At 37.9% G+C, this 21,040-nt stretch overlaps 1 protein-coding gene across 1 annotated transcript in view; it reads right to left on the bottom strand.

The window, feature by feature from the left end:
- LOC112460861 (venom dipeptidyl peptidase 4-like) overlaps positions 1 to 21,040 on the bottom strand; it is a gene marked incomplete at its 5' end in the record, with an annotated part of 119,244 nt that overhangs the window by 8,159 nt on the left and 90,045 nt on the right. Inside the window, 3 exons of the mRNA XM_025025770.1 lie at positions 1,217 to 1,411; positions 11,363 to 11,550; positions 18,752 to 18,974. Coding sequence (XP_024881538.1) covers positions 1,217 to 1,411; positions 11,363 to 11,550; positions 18,752 to 18,974 — 606 coding nt within the window. The remainder of the gene's footprint in view (positions 1 to 1,216; positions 1,412 to 11,362; positions 11,551 to 18,751; positions 18,975 to 21,040) is intronic.

Below are 21,040 nucleotides of genomic sequence, written 5' to 3'. Positions count from 1 at the left end.
GTGATTCAACATTTATTTTATACACCATGCCGTGCGCTAATTTCTTGCTGCTATTTACTAAATTCCATCCGGAAATTCCGCGCGCGGAGATTTGCGGAACCGCCGATCTACGCGCGCCGTCAGGCTTGCGGGTTCGCGGTCGCGCGGCGGCGCGTTGTCGCTTAAACGGTAAAATATGACCTCACCACCGGCACGGAATAGGCATTATTCATCACGACCGGAAGTTTGATGTTTCGGTTTAAAGATGGACGGTCGTATAAGTGGGCGAGCTCTCTCACCACTGCCACTAGTCCCGCTCTCCCTCTTTCTCTCTTTCTCTCACACATTCTCTCACGAGATAAATTACTCGTGGCAGTTAAGTGGAAATACGAGAGGAGAGCCTGGCTCTTCTTCGTGGTACCTACCCGCCACTCGACGGCGCGGCGAGCGTGGAGAGGGTTACCCGATAAATTCAGATAAAAGTACGAGCAATTTTCTTCTTGTTAACGCGGCAGTGATGTTCTCTCCCTCTCTCAGGTGCCCGCGCCGTGAAAAAGAACTTCGTTAAACGTGGTCCTCGGACGCGTCGAGGGAGCCTAGAGTTAGATTAGTTAACTTGGGGTTTAGCGAATTACTCCGATCGCGCGGTGATAAGTCACTTTGAAGCCTCGCCTATAATTAGGTTTGTCCTAAAGCAAAACTTTGTCCGCCACCCTTTCAGAGGAGACGATTGCGCCAGACGCACGTTCGGCTTCAGATTCCGCCCGCGATCGTTCGTTAGCATCACCGTCGAGAGCTATCCTGGCGCGGCTGGGCGTCGAAAGCAATCTCGGGTTAACGATATAATGCGTCTTCTACGTGTAAACGTGGCGAAAGCGCCCGTGGTAAACGTAATATGCGCCTCGCTCTAACGGCAAGAATATGACCGCGCTTGCTGTAAGTTAGATCCTTTTTCAGGAAAAATAATGGACGCGGGGTCGCGTTAGACAGGGTTTAGAGGAAAATTGGTCTTGGTGAGAGGGGCCCAAATAAAATAAACTTAGTTTCGTAGAATGCAATATTTTGTGTTAAAAGTAAATTTTGCTTTGAAACTTCCAATATAAAATTAGAAAGTTATTATTCGCTGCATTATTGATTCGGTAGCAACTTTTATTAATTTAATTTCTAATCAGTATTGAGTGATTTATTGGAAATCGTAAGTTGACAATCGAAATTATTTTACGACAGTTAAACTTACCTGGTAACGTTAATCTGATCGACAATTTCGACGGTGCCGAGGCGCCGGTATCCGGTGAACAGCATGTCGTTACCCATTAATCCGGAGCCGCGACCGTCGATGGCGGCGTATATGATACTTTTGTTTGTCACGAGATACGTGCCCCAATCAATGTTAAATTTCTCCGTCACTTGAAACGAATCCGGGCCGCCATACCTGAAAGGCAGACAGATTACGTGACACACAGGTCGTCACCACATTATCGGTATCTCTCAACGCTCGCGCCTCTTCACAATTTTACGTATACACGTATCTGTTCATTTTACGCGTTGCAAACTTGATTCTTTTATAATTGCACAAATTAAGATAGAAAAATATAGCTATATCTTGATTTTTATTATTTTTGAGTCTCACATTGGCTTTTAATTTTTTGAAAATTGTGTGATGAGGAAGAAAGAAACTAGATATTTTATTTATAAATTTATAAATAGAGAGCAGCTTATAAATTAACCCTTATGTCAATACCCGGAATGTGCGACGTTGTTCAATACCCGGGGTACCCTGGTACCCACTTATCGAATCTCTTTAATAAATCGTTTCTTTCGTATTACACACAGAAAGATATTTGTTCTACAGACGAGAAAAGCAATTATTTATTTTATTTTATTTTGTTTAATAATTTTCTTTAGCTAAAAATATTTTCTTAATAATAATGTAAGATATACTTGTTACAAGTCCAAAATATGTTTTAAGTAAATGTAATGCTTATGATGACTTTATAATAGATTTGCAGATATATAAACTTACTAAATACTTAGAGCAAGTATATTTACTCGTAGGTTGTATATATTTTTCTATGTATATGCTCGTGTATGTATTTGTGTGTGTATATTTTTATTTATGTCCACTTTCCGCGCGAGCCGACAAAAGACTACCGAACAAATGGAGTTTCGAAACACGTATTGTTAGTCGTTAGTTATTAAAAACTGTGAAAAATTAACTGTGTGAGAGTAATGAAAAGAAAACGCTTTCGACTGCGTGAAGAACAAAGAGATCGGTATTTGAGAAATTTATTAGATGAATCGGATGTAGAGAGTTCCCAGCCTTCAAATAGCGACGACGAGGATTGGTTTCCTTCGCAAAATCAATCCCAATCTATAGATGATTCCCATTTTGAAGGATATGTCGAAACTGGTAAGTTTTAATTTAATTTTTATATTTATGAAGTGATCACAATAACACAATAATTACGTATTTATGTATAAAACAGCATAAGGATCGATAAAAAATCAGAAGGATACACACAGATTCAATCCGAGAGTGATGAAAGTGAAGACGAGAGCCAAGAACAAGATGAAGGAGTAAATGCGGCTATTAAAGGCATTTTTATTTGTATATTTTATTTTTTATTATATACCTAGAAATATAAGTTTTTTATAATAGTACATAATTTTAGAGGAAACCGAGAATACTTTTGTAGTAAAAGATAGAACGGTGTGGGCTAAAACACCGTTACCTCAATATCAAACGGCAATTCATAATATTGTACGTCAAAGAGCTGGTCCACATAAAAGTACAAAAACTCTATCAATCTGCGCAACTTTCAAGAAAATCATAACAAATGAAATGATAGACATTATAGTTCGGTATACCAACAAAAAGGCATCACAAGTTTATAAAGAATATAACAACACATATTCAGAACGACAACCGCTTGTATGGGAAAATTTGACAACCCAAGAAATGTATGCATTCTTAGGAATCTTGATTTGTATGGGTGCAAATAATTCTAATACGGATCATACAACTGAAATGTGGAAAATGTCTTCGTATCCCCTGTATCGAGCAACAATGGGCGTAAATCGTTTCTGGAATATTTTGCGTTTCATTCGATTCGATGATTCAAACACGCGCCAAGAACGTGCGTGTGAAGATAAAGCTGCTGCAATACGTGATATCTGAACCATGCTCAATGCAAATTTAGCCAAAACTTACCGGCCAACGGAAAATTTAACCATCCATAAGCAACTATATCCTTTCCAAGGACGTACCAGATTCACACAGTACATTCCATCTAAGCCAGCAAAATATGGGATAAAAATCTGGTGGATTTGTGACACTGAAAATGCTTATCCGCTAAATGGAATAATTTACACCGGAAAAGTTGGAAATATTCGAGAAAAAAACCAAGGAGAAAGAATTGTGAAGAAGCTTGCAGCTCCGTATAAAGGAAGTGGAAGAAATATATATATATATGGACAATTTCTTTACTTCGTTACCCCTTGCCAAACATTTATTGTCATGGAATTTAACTATCGTTGGTACATATAAAAAAATAAAGCATATATTCCAAAGGCAATCGAAAAAAAGGGAAGAATATTTGACGCTGTTTGGTTTTTGTGATAAAGTAACTCTATGCTCGTATGTCCCAAAGAAAAATAAAACTATAAAGTAAAAAGGCTCTCTGTATAAATCGACAATATGTGTGAGAGAGGCAATAGGAGCCCAGCGCGGTACTCAGCAATAAATTTACCACGTGTACATATAAAACAATATATTTAGTCGTTAAAGACAAAAGAAACGAACGTTTCGGCCCTTTCTTTGGCCATCCTCAGCGTAAAACTATATCAATTCCGCGCAACGCAATTTCCTACATCCTACCTTGATTGCAACATTTAACGTAATCAGACGCACAATAACAAATTAACGTAGTCACGATGATCACATCGATTGATTATGTAGCGCATTCGCAGTCACAAAACTCTCCAGGCATGGTACGCAGATGTATATTCCTCTGTATTTGCCCGATCTCCGGTGTGTCCGAACTCCGGCCGTACAACGCATCTCACCGCTCGACTCCCCGGTTGGATAGCCAAGAAGTGGCTGAGATTTCATGCATGGAAATTTCTTAGTATCTGCAATTTCGGTGTCAGACACACGACGTCAGTGCACAACTAAAAATTAAAATTTTTACAAATGAGTGACAATTGAGCAGAACTCACGGAAATTTAATGCATTCACTCTCGAGGCCGCTAATCCATCGTAAAATGTAACTGTATACGACGCTTTTATTCTACATGTCTCAGAGAAGTTACGTGAGACACTGCCGTGACTATCAAATTCGGAGATCGATAAAGGACTCGAAACAATGATACACGCCGTCGTTATACACCGGTTCAAGAATAACAGTGTTGTGTGTTTATTTATCCGCGGAAAAATTAAATTTTTCGGAGCTTGTCGATAATATTCAGGTAAATGTCAGGAAGGCATTCCGTGTCCGTCTGCAAATTCAAGCCGTTTTTTTGCCTCTTAATTAATCTGTATCATCTCAGATATTAGTCGTTTATGATAATGTTGTTCACTATCTAGAATTTGCACGTCATCCCATTTAAAATCATGATTACAAGCTTTCCTATGATCAGTAATGACAGAATGGCCCGCAGTCTTTCGTCTAATATGACTCTCGTGTTTCCTTATTCTCGTTTTCAGTTGTCTCCCCGTTTGGCCTACATATGAGGCGTCGCAGTTATTGCAGTTAATCTTGTAAACGATGTTGCTATGCTTGGTTTTGGGGAGGACGTCTTTATGCGCTTTGATAAACGTTCCCATTTTGTTTAGACTTTGGTACGACAACCTGCCATTAAGGTTTTTAGCAATGTTGCTGAATTGCTCCGTGATCTTAGGAACATATGGAATTGTAAAAAATGGAGTTATTTCCTTCTCGGTCATGTTGTCGTTCCCTCCGTCTTTCCTATAGTTCACAAGTAATTTAAGTCGCTCATGTAAGACTCTAAAGACAAAATCGAGAGAGTAACCATTGTTGAGTAAAATCTCAATGACCAGTCCGAAGTTCTTGGCGTGAAAGGACGGGTGAGATAACCGAAAGACTCTATCGATCAAGCCTATCACTGTCCCTCTTTTTTGATAAGTAGGGTGCTGAGACATAAAGTTTAAGTACCTCCCGGAAAAAGTTGGTTTGTGAAACCAGTCAAATGTTAGCCGGTTCTGTTTTAAGATCTTGGCTATCCAACCGGGGAGTCGAGTGGTGAGATGCGTTGTACGGCCGGAGTTCGGACACACCGGAGATCGGGCAAATACAGAAAAATATACATCTGCGTACCATGCCTGGAGAGTTTTGTGACCGCAAATGCGCTACATAATCGACCGATGTGATCATCGTGACTACGTTAATTTGTTATTGTGCGTCTGATTACGTTAAATGTTGCAATCAAGGTAAGATGTAGGAAACTGCGTTGCGCGGAATTAGTGTTTTACGCTGAGGATGGCCAAAGAAAGGGCCGAAACGTTCGTTTCTTTTGTCTTTAACGACTAAATATATTGTTTTATATGTACACGTGGTAAATTTATTGCGCACTGAGTACCGCGCTGGGTTCCTATTGCCTCTCTCACACATATTGTCGAAAAATAAAACTGTTATTGTATTATCGACAATGCATATCGCAGTGGCAGATGATGCAAAAAGGAAACCAGAGATAATATTATATTATAATACGTACAAGGCTGGTGTCGATACAATGGATCAAATGGTAGGGAGATATACAACGCACCGTCGTACGAACAGGTGGCCACTCGCCCTCTTTTTCAATATTTTGGATATTTCCGCCCTTGCTACGTATATTATTTATCACGAAAATAATAAAATGTTGAAAAAGAAGACAAATCAACGTCGCTTATTTTTGCGTCAACTGAGCGAAGAACTCACTATACCAGTTATCGAAGATCGTTTCCAAAATTTACAAATTATGAGAAACTTTTCAACGAAGCTTGCGATTAAAAGCGTTCTCGGAAGACAGGTGACTCCCGTAATTTCCTCTGGTTCCACACATGTTATAGATAACACAGGCAGAAAACTCGTCACAGGTTCGTGTCACTTGTGCTATAAACAAATTATTAAAAAACGGAGGAAAACTAGAAAATCCTGTGTGGAATGCAAAAAGCCTGTTTGCGACGAACACGCTGTCACTATTACAATGTGTACAGAAAGTTATAAATAAATAATTTTCTTATTTTTGATTATATAAACAATTGTTTTTTATTAATTTACCATTCCTATAACCATATTAATTATTCATAAATTAATTTAGTCAATAACTACAATAAAACTCATATTTTTAAAAGTGGGTACCCGGGTACCCTGGGTATTAGAATCAAGTAGGTAAACTTCAAAACGATAATTTTTTTACTTCCGGGTATTGAAACAAAAAGTTCATTGCATATTTCAATAGTAAAAAGTTCAAATAGCGACGATCCGGGCGGTTATAAAGAAATTTTCATGCCAACATAAAAAATTTTACCTATATATGCACAAGTGGGTACCCGAGTATTGACATAAGGGTTAAAATAAAAGTTAATTTATAAATAAAGAGTACAAATTATGTACATTTATGCATTAGTTATAAAAATTGTTAATATAATTTAAAATAAGGGTAAAATAAGGGACGCGTAATATATAACGCGATAATGGTTCCGATAATTGAATCTATTTAGACGTTGCAATATGCTCGGCCAAATTAGCCTTTTCTTCTTCGTAAAAAAAGAACTCTAATCTCGTTATTATATTTAGCAGATGTAGCCGGCTACTCTCCCGATTGTTTAGCGAGCAATTTTCTCGACTTCCACGCTCATTTACGGGTTCTCGACGGTCGTTTGCGGAAAACCTTGTTGCCACTTCCGCGGGAGAGGCTCAAAGACGAGGGGACGCGCGCGCAAAGAGAGGAGCCAAACGGTGACGAGAATTAGGAAATGGAAGTTCGAGAACGAAGATGGCTTTTCTGATACGGCGCATTTTCAAGATGGGACATCGCCGACACTGACGTGGAAATAAAGACGGATAGTAATGATATCCTGTGGATGGCGTGATATAAACGCGAATGTTCTCGAGAATGACGGCGATACGACACTCGATAGTATCGTGAAACACGCATAGTGCAATCGAAGCGAAATAGACCGTAATGATAACTGATGATCTGCTCCGTCGGATACTATAGCTCGTATAGGAAAGCCATAAACGCGAGATGAAAAAATAAGAACGCTGAAGAAAGAAAAAAATATCTGAAATAATTTCTTCTTTATTAAATCACACGTGTAATTAATTGCTAATGCGATTTGCAGTTTCTGGCATGTCGTTTTATCTTTACACGTGCGATGCATTTCTTAACTGCAATGTTAAATATTAAAGGATGAAATTTAAACCAATACCTGGAGTTAGATAACATTTTGTTATTTTTAACTACCATGTGTCGAAATATATTATTTTAACACAGAACAATATTATTTTAACTTCATTGGCTTAGTTAATATAACGACATATTGAGTAGCGACCTATAGGAATGATTAAAAATGACTCAAAATGAATATAATTTCACAAAATATAATTTTCCAAAATTTTTCAAAAATATTAATTACTGCAGATATTTATAATATAGTGTGATTAACGCTAATCGACATATTAAGCTATATAATAAATTTCTCAATAGATTGATTCTCAAACTTGATTTAGAATTTAGCAAATGGCATTTGAAGTTAAATAAAAAAAGAAATTGCAATATCCTTCTTGGAAAGCTGCACGTTAATTTATACAAACATTTACCCTTTTTATAATTTCTTAATCCGCATACGAGACGAATAAAGTGAACCTTAGCTGTGTCAAGAATTACTAACTCAAATATCGCTTAGAAATTAATCAATTGTTATCATACCACTTTAAATTCATTGTACGGTTAACATTATGCTGATCCGCAGTAACCTCGTGTAATCGCATGTAAATCGTGTCACGTGTAATCTCGTACTATTTCCGACGCAGAAAGCGACGTAATCACGCGAGAGTATTTCATGTCTTTATAATAAAGCGAATGGAGGGGAAGGGGGATTTGGATTTACGAGTTGGAACTGTGTTACAGCGGCTAGAAACGCGAAGTATATATCGAGCGGCGCTCTTCATCGTGCCGATGTTATTGTATCGTAACGAAGAGACTGATATCGCGTGCTTACATTGAGCGAGAAACCTCGTTATAAGTGCATAAACGCATGAAAATAGAGTACTAATATTATTGAAATGGTCATTGAAACTTTAACGAGGTTCTCATTTTTTTATACTTGAAAAAAAGAAATAAAAGAAATAGAAGGAGAAAGGGAACTTTTCTTCGTTCTAATTTTCTTCGCAGTTTGCAGTTAATAAGACTCTCAGGCGCCTCAAAATAGTAACAGAAATTGCACACGATGTGTAGCAGCAGAAACTTTAATGACGTTATGACTATTTTAATTAAAATAATAAAATAATAATAAAAAGCATTTTAATACCGTTTGATATAAGTCGCATATTCGAAAGTCTCGAAACATTATAGCGATACGTATTGACCGCGGAATACAGGAAGGAATACTCATTTACACAGCATCGAGAGTACTGATTTCACGGAGAGGTCGACGGCCCGTCGTCGTCGGTTTCGACGAAAACGTCTCGTATCGCGGACGCTGGGCGTCGCGCGATCGATGATCTAGATTGAACCTATAGGAAATTTCATTGAAAACCAGAGAGAACAAGCGATCGCCCGGATACCCGTGATATGTGAAAACTCCGGCGCGATCCAATATACCGTTTCAAACACGAGGACAGTACAATTACTTCACTATAAAGCGAACGGTGGAAACTCAAACTTCTCTTTATTCGCCATCGTCGAGCAAACGAGACGCGTCTATCGTAGCAATTGCGATAGTTCTTCTATGAGTTCAACTTTATTCATTCATCGTCATTTTGCATCTCTCACAGTCGGCCAAAATCTACATCTAATACGGACAATGAGACACAGCATTAAAATTGATGTATAAATTATATTAATTGCCATGCATTTATATGAAGATTTTAGGAAAAAAAGAAAATTCCTTTTTGGAGTTTTTTTCTTCACATATAGATATAAAATAATTAAATAAAACGGTATAGATAAACTAATTTTAACATTGTTAGATAAATTTAAATAAATTTTAATCAATCTTGATAAATCTAATAATGCTAACAAATCTTAATAAATTTTGTTAAACTAAATTATTGAATTCTTCTCAAATCAGATTTGGTATGCGTGGTATTGAGAACCATTTTCCAGTATCGATGAAACATTTTTGGATCCAATCAAATAGATTCTTTTGCAGTTTCTCAATGCTGGATATATTTTTACGGAATTCCTATAAAATTAAAATTTTCTGGTTTTAAGAAAAGAGTAGAGTTCGTAACGATAGCATGGCGTTAGTTCTTTATCTTTCCCGTGACCGTTAATGCGCAATGTGAAGCTTGCCTGCACTTTAGGGATGGACATCGCGGTAACTTCCATCGTAAGCTCTTTGTACTTTCAAAAGTTCGAGCTCGGCCAGGGCCGCCTACAAATTAGGTGTTATTAGGATTTACGCCGGAAAGTTATATCAGCCTCGAGCGTCGCGCTGGCGACGTCATTGTCGCGTACACGTGCACCTTCTAAATGCGGAAAACATGAAAAGCTCATCCGACTGACCATTACGACAACGACTAATAACTTCAAAGAAGAAATTATCTTCACGCAACAAGATTACCGTTCGCACAAGCGTAATTAATGCAAACGAATAATTTTCTCTATACAATTTTCTATGTACTCACGTCGATGAAACGTAAAAATATTTTTGCAAGATACTGTACTTTAAAAGCTGCATTTTAAACTATACAGGGTGTTCCCTACGTAAGTACAAGAAATTGAAGAGGATATTCCGTGGCTTATTTTAGGAAAAAAAGTCCTATAAATATATGCTTTAAACTACTTCGTTTTCAAAATACATGAGAGTGTTAAAGACGCACACCCCTGTTGGATCTAAAAATGTTTTATTAATACTAAAAAATGGTTCTTAATACCACGCATACCAAATTTGAATAAAATATCTCTTAACGTTTTTCAGATTTTCGAAATTCCATTTTTTTTTTCACAACTTTGTAAACCCGTATTTGAAAATAAAGCAGTTCAGCTGGGTATGTGTTTATAGGACCTTTTCTTCCTAAAATAAGTCACGTAATATGCTCTTCAATTTTTTTATACTTACTTCGGAAACACCCTGTATTTTAAAATATATAAAAAAAGACTCAATTAGAAAACGCAAGCGGATGTCACGCGTTTAGTTTCCGAGCTCTCTTTTGACGATCGTGTTATTTCTTCGTCGTTAGAAGAAATACGGGCGCCGGGGGTCGATCGATATAACGCTCCCCCGCTTTTATCGTGGAGGCTGCTGAAGTTTTCGTTCGTGAGACTGAATACGGAATGACTCATCGCTTCGGTACGGTTTTACATCCTGTCCTAATTCAGGCCACGTAAAGGAGAGCTTCGTTTTCACGTCACGGTGTAGACTATACGCTTCGCTGCCGCACGTTCGTCACCGCGCTCCTCCATTACGCTTATCTCGCGAGTGCATTATGACGGAACCGATTGATGACGCCCGCGGAGTGCGTTGTCACATTTCTTGTCGCGCCGCGGAAAATATGGATGCTTTTAAGTGAACGCCGAGATATACGCGACGCCGAAAAACGACGCAATTTAAGAACTTGGATGATAGCTGGCAAGTGCTTTTGATAGCTGAGCACGATGTGTCACGTGTCCAGTATGATCTTAATTATATAATGTTCGCGAAGTCGAATATGTATCAATTATACCTAAATGTCTCTTGCGTCTATTTTTTAGAAAACTTGTTTTTATTTGTGTTTATCATCTTACAGACTTCCAGAGATTAACCCTTTGTGTCAGGAATTTTCGTATCAGATCGATTTTCTTAAACTTGGCTGAAAAAGCGGAAAAAGAACACTGGGTGTCCCACTGTGTCGCATGTAAAATAGATGCATAAAATATTAAGCAAAAAAAAAATAAGTAAATTAACATTTACGTAAGATTTGAATATGGTTCACAGATATTTTTTGTGTAAAATATTTTGCATGTCATTCTTGTCACTCCATAGAAAAATTTTTATTCATAGAAAATAAAATATAAATTGTACATTTCTTTATAACTCGAATGTAATCGAGTTCTAAAACGAAAACACACAATTTCGAATTATGTGACTAGGGGAGCAATACGAATGCGCAGGTATATCTTTATCTAATTGTAAGAGAGAGATTTTGTTCGTTGAAGAAACTAAAGAACTTACACGTAAACCAGCATGGGATACTTGGTGGCACCGCTCAAGTCAGCACCCGGTGGTATCAGGAGTCTCACCTGGGCATTAAAGCCACCAGGAACTGGGACTCTATATCTATGGACGATCGGCTGCGATTTTTCCATTATTATATCAGTCACTACATTATTGTCCTCCCACACGGAGAGCAACGTGGTATTCTGAAAGTAGAAAAGCAAGAAGAAATTAATGAAATTAATATTATTTTAATATTATTTCATATTATTTTTTAATTCAATTATTTTATTTAACATTAAAATTTTCGTGAAAAAATTAAATTCCACAATGGTAAAATTGGAAATCGCAAGAGCTTAAGTCTAAAACTATAAAAAAGATATTAAATCAGCATCGACTGATTGCAAACTTTAATACGCAACAAACTAAACGAATATTAATCTTATGCGTTTTGCATATATAGGTTAACTACTGGCCATTCGCCATTTATGATATTTATCCGACATCATAATAACAACTATCTATCTTCTCAAAGCTCAATTTTTCTTCCATCTTCATCCGCTTTGGATACCATATCGATCGCTGGTCACTTCCTGACTCTGACATCGTCATAATTGCGATAGCTGGTTACACGCCGAAGGCGGTGAATAACATCGTCAACACACTCGGAGACACTTCCGCAAACTTGCGAGAAGTCAGAAGAACGTTTAGTGGTTTGCCTTCTCTAAAGTACTTCGCAACTTCAATCGCATCCTCCGAACGCGGTTTGCCGGCCGGAATCGATTCGGTTCAAAGGGCAGCCACTTTCGCGGGTAGTTGTCCGAAGTAGTTTTTTCCTCTCCTCAGCATGACGGGACAGGATGCGAGGGTATTCGCGGTTTATCCCGCGATAAAAAATTACATTAGAAAAGTCGGAACGGGGGAGCCAATGCTCGCCTCCAAGGGCGCCAGGGCGATTTACCCACGCCGAAGTTTCCCAGTCCGCGTTTTTGCGAACCGAGTTTACCCGCGAGTTCTGCACCCCCTTTCCCGCCAACCCACGTCCTTCTTGACGCTCGGGGCAAATGTAACGCGCAATCTGCGCGCTTTTGTGCGTCGCGAGCACTCGACGAGAGTTCGCCGCCACGCCGACCTGACTAGACGGCAAATCTCGATTTTGCATCGCTGCCGCGAGAACTTTTTCTCCGGGCGTTCGCGCTCGCGGATCCGCGTTACCGAAGTTTCTTCGTCGAATGACAGGCGATCTCTGGCGAGGTGGTTTCCGGCTTTTGTGGGAATCCCGTACCGATCGCGATATGACGTGGCGATATCGATTTTCGATCGAGAGGCGGATATATATATATTTTTTCCCCTCCCTCTTGCGGTTTGCTGCACCAGATATATAGGACGGCCGCAAGTTTGCGCCGTTGCGAATATGCTTCACGTATAAGGATAGGTTGATTAAGTTTTGAAGAAGCCAAGAAGCAACGGAGCATTTTTCACTCTACAGTGTTAATTTTACAGTGGATTTTAGCTTTTTGAGAGATATATAAAAACAAATTCCTTAAATATATTACGATTTATTCCTTAAATATATTAATTATATTAAATATATTATTATTTTACTTTTTCAATCTTTTAAAAAGTCGCTCTCAAATTATAAATTAATTATTAATTAAACAAAATTTTATTTCAATTTCCCAGCTTAATCAAGTTTAATGATAAATACTGACCTGCAAGGAAGAATTCGACATTCTCGTTTAATTTGTCGCGTCACCTATAATGAAAGCGCTCGATATTTTTTCCTTTCCAGAGCGCGGAGAGAACAAGAGAAAAGTTCAAATAATGGTATGTAACTTATTTGAACTTTATCGTCATGGAAACTCAGCCGCGAGTTAGAATTGTGGTAGAATTGTATTTGCATACCGCGAGTTTGGAACCATTGTTAATCGCTCGCGAGAGAAAAAATTAACTCTAAATTAATGAAAAATCTCGCTGCGTGAATTATATACGAATTTTCCCAGCGATGAAGGAGTTTCTTCCGGCGCAGCGGAGAGTAATAATGGCATATCGAGAGAGTCAAGCGCAATCAATTGGCATCACTTTGAGCCTTTTGTAAATTTCGATAATAGTCCGTATCATAATATCGACGTAATTGGATCGGCATGCAGGAGTGCCTCATAAATCGCGTCAAAGTGCAGCGAAGATCGACAAAGGGATTCCAGAGGGGATTTTGTACGTGCCCGTTTGCGACTTCGCTGATGCACGTGTAATATTCGCGTATAACAAATCGCTCTATTAATCCTCGAAAAATGATATTAAAAACGTGTGCGGTGATGTATAAAATATCACCGCGCTCTTTTACGCGGAAAGTTTTCATAAATGTGATATCTCATCTGCAAATCAATAACAATCAGTGTTTATGATCATTTTGATTTGAAGAAGAGAAAATATCGAGAAAGTAAGTGTGGATGGTATAATATTTCGCGACTTGTTACAATATGATAAAAGTGGATAAAAAAATCTTTTTAAGCGCGTTTATAGATTATCCATAATTATTCGTTGTAGATCTTACGAAGCAAAAGAGAGATGTACGACTATTTGTTAATTATAACGGCCAAAGACGAAAGAAAGCAGACCCGATCCGCACGGGTCTGGAAACGCGAATTTCATCGACAAGGTCGCTCTTTAACGTAATTGGATTAACGCTCATTGTCGACGGTTTCCCGAGCGAGAAGACCAATTATCAGCATTAAGCGGCCGCGCGAAAATAAGCGATAAAGGCGCCGGATAGTCAGATTTTCGCTCCGCTGATCGCGATAAAGCACGTAGATTCGTTCTCGACATTTTGCGCGTCAGGTGCCCTCCAAGTTCGACCAGTTTCACTTGATCCCTTTCCTCCTCCGTCCGTCTGTCGCTGCGGTAATCAGATTACAAAAGAGATAGCTCGATGTAAATTGAGCGTACTCATCCGTACTAGCGTGGTGGTGAAGAGACATTTTAAAACGTCCTAAAGATACCTAGCTGTATAAAATTTATATTTTATTATATTATTGTATATGTACATGTATTATCTTATTATATTTTAGTGTAGTTTCAGTGTATTTTATTATTTTATTATATTATAGAATTTAAATTGATATCAACGAAAGCTAAATAGAAACTTGAACCAGTTTATTTGAAGCTGATCGAGAGTAAAAAATGTGGTACGTGCATTTTTATTTCGGCGGTGCTCTCAATTGTTATTAAAATTAATTTGCCGATTTGGATCTTCCTCGTATGTGAACAATCCGTCATCGTTTTTTGCTAGATTCTTCCTTTTCTTGCTCCGATAATTTGCGACGCCCCGACCCGCCTGTCATCATGGAAAGTCGACGGAGGAATTTGATTATCGAAAGTAATGAAACTTTCATCCAACCGCAAACTTTTTATCCGAGAACGGCGGGCGCGCAGGTAGATTGGCGAATAAGCAAATGGATGGATAGATTATAGATAGACTGGAAAGGGGGAAGAGGAAAATCGGTCTGAGAAGGTGTTCCTTCTAGACTAGTATACTCAGCCTCTTATACCAAATAATTCTGGATTTAAGTTTTATGGAGACGATAAAAAAACAATAGACGTAATTGTTTATTCTCGAGTGATATGTATTTATATAACTTATTTTATAATTTTATTCTATTCAACCAATTTAAATTTTACATGATTTTTATTTATTGCGGGTTATGAAGACTTTTCGATAAAATTGCTTCCCTTATTGCTTTCTGCAATTAATAATTGTAAGTGATATCTTCTATATTTAATAAACTCTCATATTATTATTAATCATCTAAAATAAATAATAAACTAAAAATTTTTTTTTAAATTTTAATTTAAAAGAATTCAATATTTAAGAAGAATTTAATACTAAAAAAAAGCAGTAACAATAAGTATCTCACAAAAACGGTTCATGAATGAGAATGGAATATGCATAAAATTTTATAATGTTTGTACAGAAAACACCATAATACACGCGCTACATGCTCGCTACATAATATGCTCTTGTCAGAGTTCATATACAAAATGTAGTAATTAGAAGTTATAATGAACGCGTGTTTGCGTTAATATGAGCAGTTAATCAAGTTTAATATTTACGTATATGAATACCATAACGGCTTTCACGATTTCACCAATGTTGATTAATTGTTAATTAATAAAGTAAATCTGCTAATCATAATTAATTAAATATATTTTATTTGTCGACACTATGGCTACAATTCGGAGGGAGGAAGCGACAATTGAATTGAATTGAATAGCGATTAAAATCACGTGCAATATGAAATTATCGGAATTTCGCGCAAAAAGCTACATTTTCCAATTGAGATCCTTTAATATTAAAAAAATACATTTTGTTATAATTATATAAATATTATACAAATAAATTTTACAGTATTTTTAAATTTATTTCTCTTCTTTTGTCGAGAGATACTCGTTAATGCCTTCATCAATCTTCTTCTATCTTCCTCATAAAACGTCGATCTAGAATGACTTGGTGTAAAGGCCTGAGTATACCGATCAAGCAGAAGCTTCTCCTCGAACCGATTTTCCTCTTTCCTCTCTCTGTTTCTCGTCTCATAAAAATTGTATAATACAAAGATTTCGAAATATCTCAATATTAACAAATATTGGAACTTAGTAAACAGCAACACTGACATAAACATCCATAACTATCGATTTCATTTTGCAACATGACGCGATCACCATCATGCGGGCGCTATCAAGAATATCGCTATAAAAGCAATAATATCGCATATATGAATGCGTATGGCCATGTGCATTCTGATTACATATCAAATTGGCATAACAATGCTTTATAAATAGAAAAGTTACGGGTAAAGCTACTCCTATACGTTTGCTTCTTCAGCAAAAAGAGTTCTGCGAGTTCTATAATAATATTCAGCATTTTACAGAATATTCGACATTCATCTTCCGTAATTTTAATTAACGTTTGAACAATATTAAAACGTATTCCTTATAATCATTTAAATTTATTATATTTAAAAAATAATTCGTTAAAGATTTAAGCGAGGTTTGTCATTCGATAAATTCAAAAGTGACGCTAAATTTTTTTTGACGAGTGTTACACCAAAGACTATGAGCGACAAATTTTGTTTTATTCTGCAACATTGTTCACTCTGGTAAGTTATTAAATTTATACGCGACACTTCCGAATCGTCGATTCCAACCAACGGCTGTTGTTGATTGCGTCATTTCTCTCAACATGTTTTATTTACGTTAGCAAAATTGGAAATTGATACAAAACGTGACCCGGTCGAAAATGGTTGCAGGCATTGCATGCGGTCAAATAGGCCAGAGAGACAGAGCCGAGGCAACATTTGAATAGTTTTGCAGCGCACCGTCACTTTAAAACACGATACGGCAGCTTATTTTTTTCAATTTCCAACAATTTTCAGTTTTCAGCAATTTAATCGCAATAAAAGTTTATTTTTTTCCCATTTTTTGCATTTAATTATTATACAAGTTCTAATTACACGTTCGAATATGCATGATTCAAGTTACATCGGCGCGTGAAAATAAATAACTTTTCGGTTTACGCGTCCAATTAATCCCCTTCTACGAATTCAAAAACAATACGAGGGAGTTTACTCGCGGCTTAACACATCGCCGGCGTGCAATCGCGTTTGCCGCGCGTGTATTGGGCTTTTTACGAGGTCGCCAACAATGTCGCGATAATCTGTCTCGGCGTGATTTCGATCTGATTAGGCCGAGCGAACGGGTATCGCGGGCGCAATGTGTTTTGCGCGCGGGATTTCGAGCTTTGTTATGCCGTTACCACCGCCGCACCGTGCACTGCACCGGTGTGCAGGCCGCCGCTCGTATATTACTCGCAGCGCGCAACGTTCCAGGACTAAATCGCGGCGCATAGTACCTACTACGCGTATTCTATTGCTGTAACAAAATTTATTCGATTCGCTTGTCTGATAGCGAACCCACCCGCGGGTTCGTGTACCTCTCACTAGCAGAATTACGCGGCCGTCATCCATACGTCTATATCGTATGCAAATGCACGCGCGCGCGCGCGTGCAATGCGAAAAATTATTGTTCGCGGTTCCGGATATAATATTGTGATTTGTAATGCAACGCGCGGAGCAAAAGGAATTTCACAGGATATATGCACGAATTTTCTCTCTTTCGCGCGCGCGCGCTCTCGCTCTATTCGGAGGGGATCAAATTTGTAGAAATCTGGGCTGCATACAACGTAATGATTGATGAAACCTATCAAACGCGCCGCGCAGCAATAACATTGCGCTCAAAGCTTGAAACTGGTATGGGAGAAAGCGGGAATATACGAGATACCTGTTACGTTCCCATCGCCTAATGAAATTAGAGGTCCGAAATCTGATGGATTATCGCTCATTATTTTGAATTTCAGATATTAATTGCTTCGAAGACCGAAATTTAGACGCGTAACGTACGCAAATTATGTTATCCATGATTATATAATTCCATGCCGTTACGCATTCCAAATTTTTTAGGTACACCCGTATCGTCGTGTTTACACAGTAAAAAATCGTGTGTACATAGCGGTCAAAATGTTAAAATTTTCTTGTGTTACCAAGATTTGATTATTATTTCAATGTAAAATTAACATACAACAGGTATGTTATTTTTTTCTTAACATTTTCATGTGTTACATTTATGTCAACGTGATAACTTAACACTTTATATATGTCATTTAGAAATTGAATATTATTTTAAGTTCTTTTAACACAATTACTTTAAAAAATCAACACGTCTTAAAGTTATTTTAACACAGTAAAAGTTAAAGTAAATTTTCAAAATAATCGTAAACTTTGACACACAAAATAATCAAATTGACTAAAATTAAATGTTTCTATTACATATAATACAAGTAAAATGTGTAAAAAAATTAATATCATGTGTTAATATAACTTAAAAAATAAAGTCGAAAGAACAAATATAAATGTAAAGTATAATATCAATTAATTAACATTTCTAATTTGTCAACAAGTAACACACGATGAATGAGTCATTTTAACTTAAAATTTAGAGTGAACTTTTTGGGACATGTAAAAAATGTTAAAATTACACAAAATTTTACCGTGTATTTTACGAAAGAAGGACCCATACGCTGCTCTGCGTTTCGCGTCATTGTACATCGCTGCTAATTATCTCTTTTATCAAACGCATCATCTATTTTCACAATAGTTTTATTAGCGTATTTTATTGATATTGATTAAGTGATTGATATTGTAAATATCTTATTTCTACACTTTATAGCTAATACCTATATTTAATACCTTTAAAAATTGTTTTAATTAGAAAAACGTATGAAATCTTTCTAAGTTTCAAGACGGTTTACGGTAGACAGAGCTGCAAGAAAGATAGAAGTATCAGATAGATGCGTACCTTATTATAGATGGCTATATCGGGTACTCCGGGTCCGGCGCAAGTGAGCACGTAATGCGAATTGTCAGTGGAGAATTTAGCGCTGTTGTACAAACAACGGCTACCGTCCCTCTCCCTGACAACGTTACAAGTCAAACACGCCGACTTGTGCCCCGGATCCAGCAGCGACACTCTGTACAGATGCTGAACCGCCGACTCGCGTTCCGAGGTGGCCAAGTAGTATCTATAACAAAAATAAGTATATATTTTCCTTCGACAAATGTACTACGATCAGGTTTGCCTTCATAAATCCGGCGTCTTCGCGTGATTGATTTCTTTGGCTAACTGAATATGTATATTTTTGCTTTCTTTCTTTCTTTTCGAATACATAAACAATCATGTAATTTTAGGGTCTTAATTACTTTTGCGCGGTATAATGAAGTGGTAATCATTGTGTCACGCATGCAAGCGCAGCAAGGATATTATATTAACGTTCGCGTTGGAATGACGTCGGCCAAGTGTCTCGCGCCGACGTCACATTACCGCTAAGAAATTAGTTTTTCACTATCTGCATTATGGGACATGGAGAACACCTGTTGCGACGCCTAAGATATGCGATAACCGGCGAAGACAAATTGTTCACTAGCTCGATGCTATAACACCACGCCAAGACGTGTCTCAGCGAGGTGTATTTAGCGGACTATTATCTCGTGTCCTGCGCTAATCCCTCGTCTTCCCTCGGCCAACCAGCCACATGTTCTCCAGACAGCGGAGTGTTCCATCAGCGCGCGGAATACGAGAAGCAGAGTAGGACGCCCGCTAAACGGAAGTGCACGCAATTTCCATATGGACCGCGCGCGCGCTGTCACCGAAGAGATCCCCCGGTTGTCGATTTATTGAGAGTCGCTCCCATTCTGGACCATCAAGCCGATCAAGCGGTTACGTCAGCAGAATGCTGCCCCATTAGATACAATCAGAAAGCTGATGGTGTAAATTGCGGCCATTGACTGTCCGCTGCTTGCCCCGTACCTGTGTGCCGCTGATACCATCACGCATTAATCAGATCTATTATTCTCCGTCGGTTCCCGACGCTTTCCGAATGCGAGAGACGCTTTACGTAAAGCATCCATTTTTTTCTTTCTAAATCCAAGTGCTCGCGCGACTAAAGATTCATTTTTAACTGGGACGAATAAAAAGAGGAGGTCACATGAACAGATGTTTGAAGCTGATTCTCTTACAAATTACGTCATAATTACGATTTTGATCGTAAAATTTATAATTAATATGTTTTTTTTTTTTGCAAAAAAAGAGTAATAAGTATTTTTTTACGATTTTTACGTGAAATGTTTCAGATTATATTTTCTGTTTTATTTTTGGTGAATAAATTACCTACAGATAAAACATTGACTACATTTCGTTATTTTCTTTGACTATTAATATCAGAGTTATATTCGAATATTAGCATAATATTAGTATTAAACTAGTGGTTTGATGTAACGGAACTTATGCTATTTATTTGAAAGTTCGAATCTCCGCTGTCTTATCGCTGCGTATGCAAATTGTAGCCCTCAGTGATGCAGCATCGCGAGTGGGATTGCCAAACGTGGTCGGAAAATTTGTAGAACCGCAGTGGCGCTCATGCTAACGATCGTCAAATCGATAATACTTTCTAGATTTTTAAAATAACGAATCCTTGATAGTCGATATTTTTTTTAATTTCATGGAAAGCTATTGCAGGGCATAATGTCAAATTTCACGTTTTCAAATAGCTCTGCAATTATATAAAGACCTTCCAGTTTTTCTCTTATTTCGTGGCGTATGAAAGCCTCCTGCATATAGAGAGACCATTAAATATTTGACAAAAAGTCTCTTGGAAGATTCAAAGGAGGATTCGACTGGAGGACCAAGGGCGTGTTGTGAATTCTCTACCGCTTCTCTATCGTAAACCGAGGGAAATCAAGCGAACACGGTAAGTCGCCGGCAGTTCCGCCGGGTCGGTAAGATAGATGACTCCGGGTTATTTAGAATGGATTAATTCGAGCATCCTGTTAATTTAACCTATCGCATCAATCTTGAATGACCTCGGGGCCTCGGCCATCGCCATTCTCTCTCGCGCCGTATTACGAGAATTGCAACTTTTGGTGGGCGCCAACATCGCGCGCCTTTCTTCGAAAATGAAGATCGATCGATTTCAAGCACAGGTTGGCGGTTCCGGGAGGGAAACCCGGGGCCCTCGAGACCCTCCGCCTGGCAGCTGATACCTCGTTGTCATAATCGTGGATGATAGCGTACGTGTTATGCTGGGGTTAA

Source organism: Temnothorax curvispinosus, unplaced genomic scaffold (genome assembly GCF_003070985.1).
Source record: "Temnothorax curvispinosus isolate PA1 unplaced genomic scaffold, ASM307098v1 QBEX01010902.1, whole genome shotgun sequence".
Classification (NCBI taxonomy): domain Eukaryota; kingdom Metazoa; phylum Arthropoda; class Insecta; order Hymenoptera; family Formicidae; genus Temnothorax; species Temnothorax curvispinosus.
This window is presented reverse-complemented; position numbering and strand designations above follow the sequence as displayed.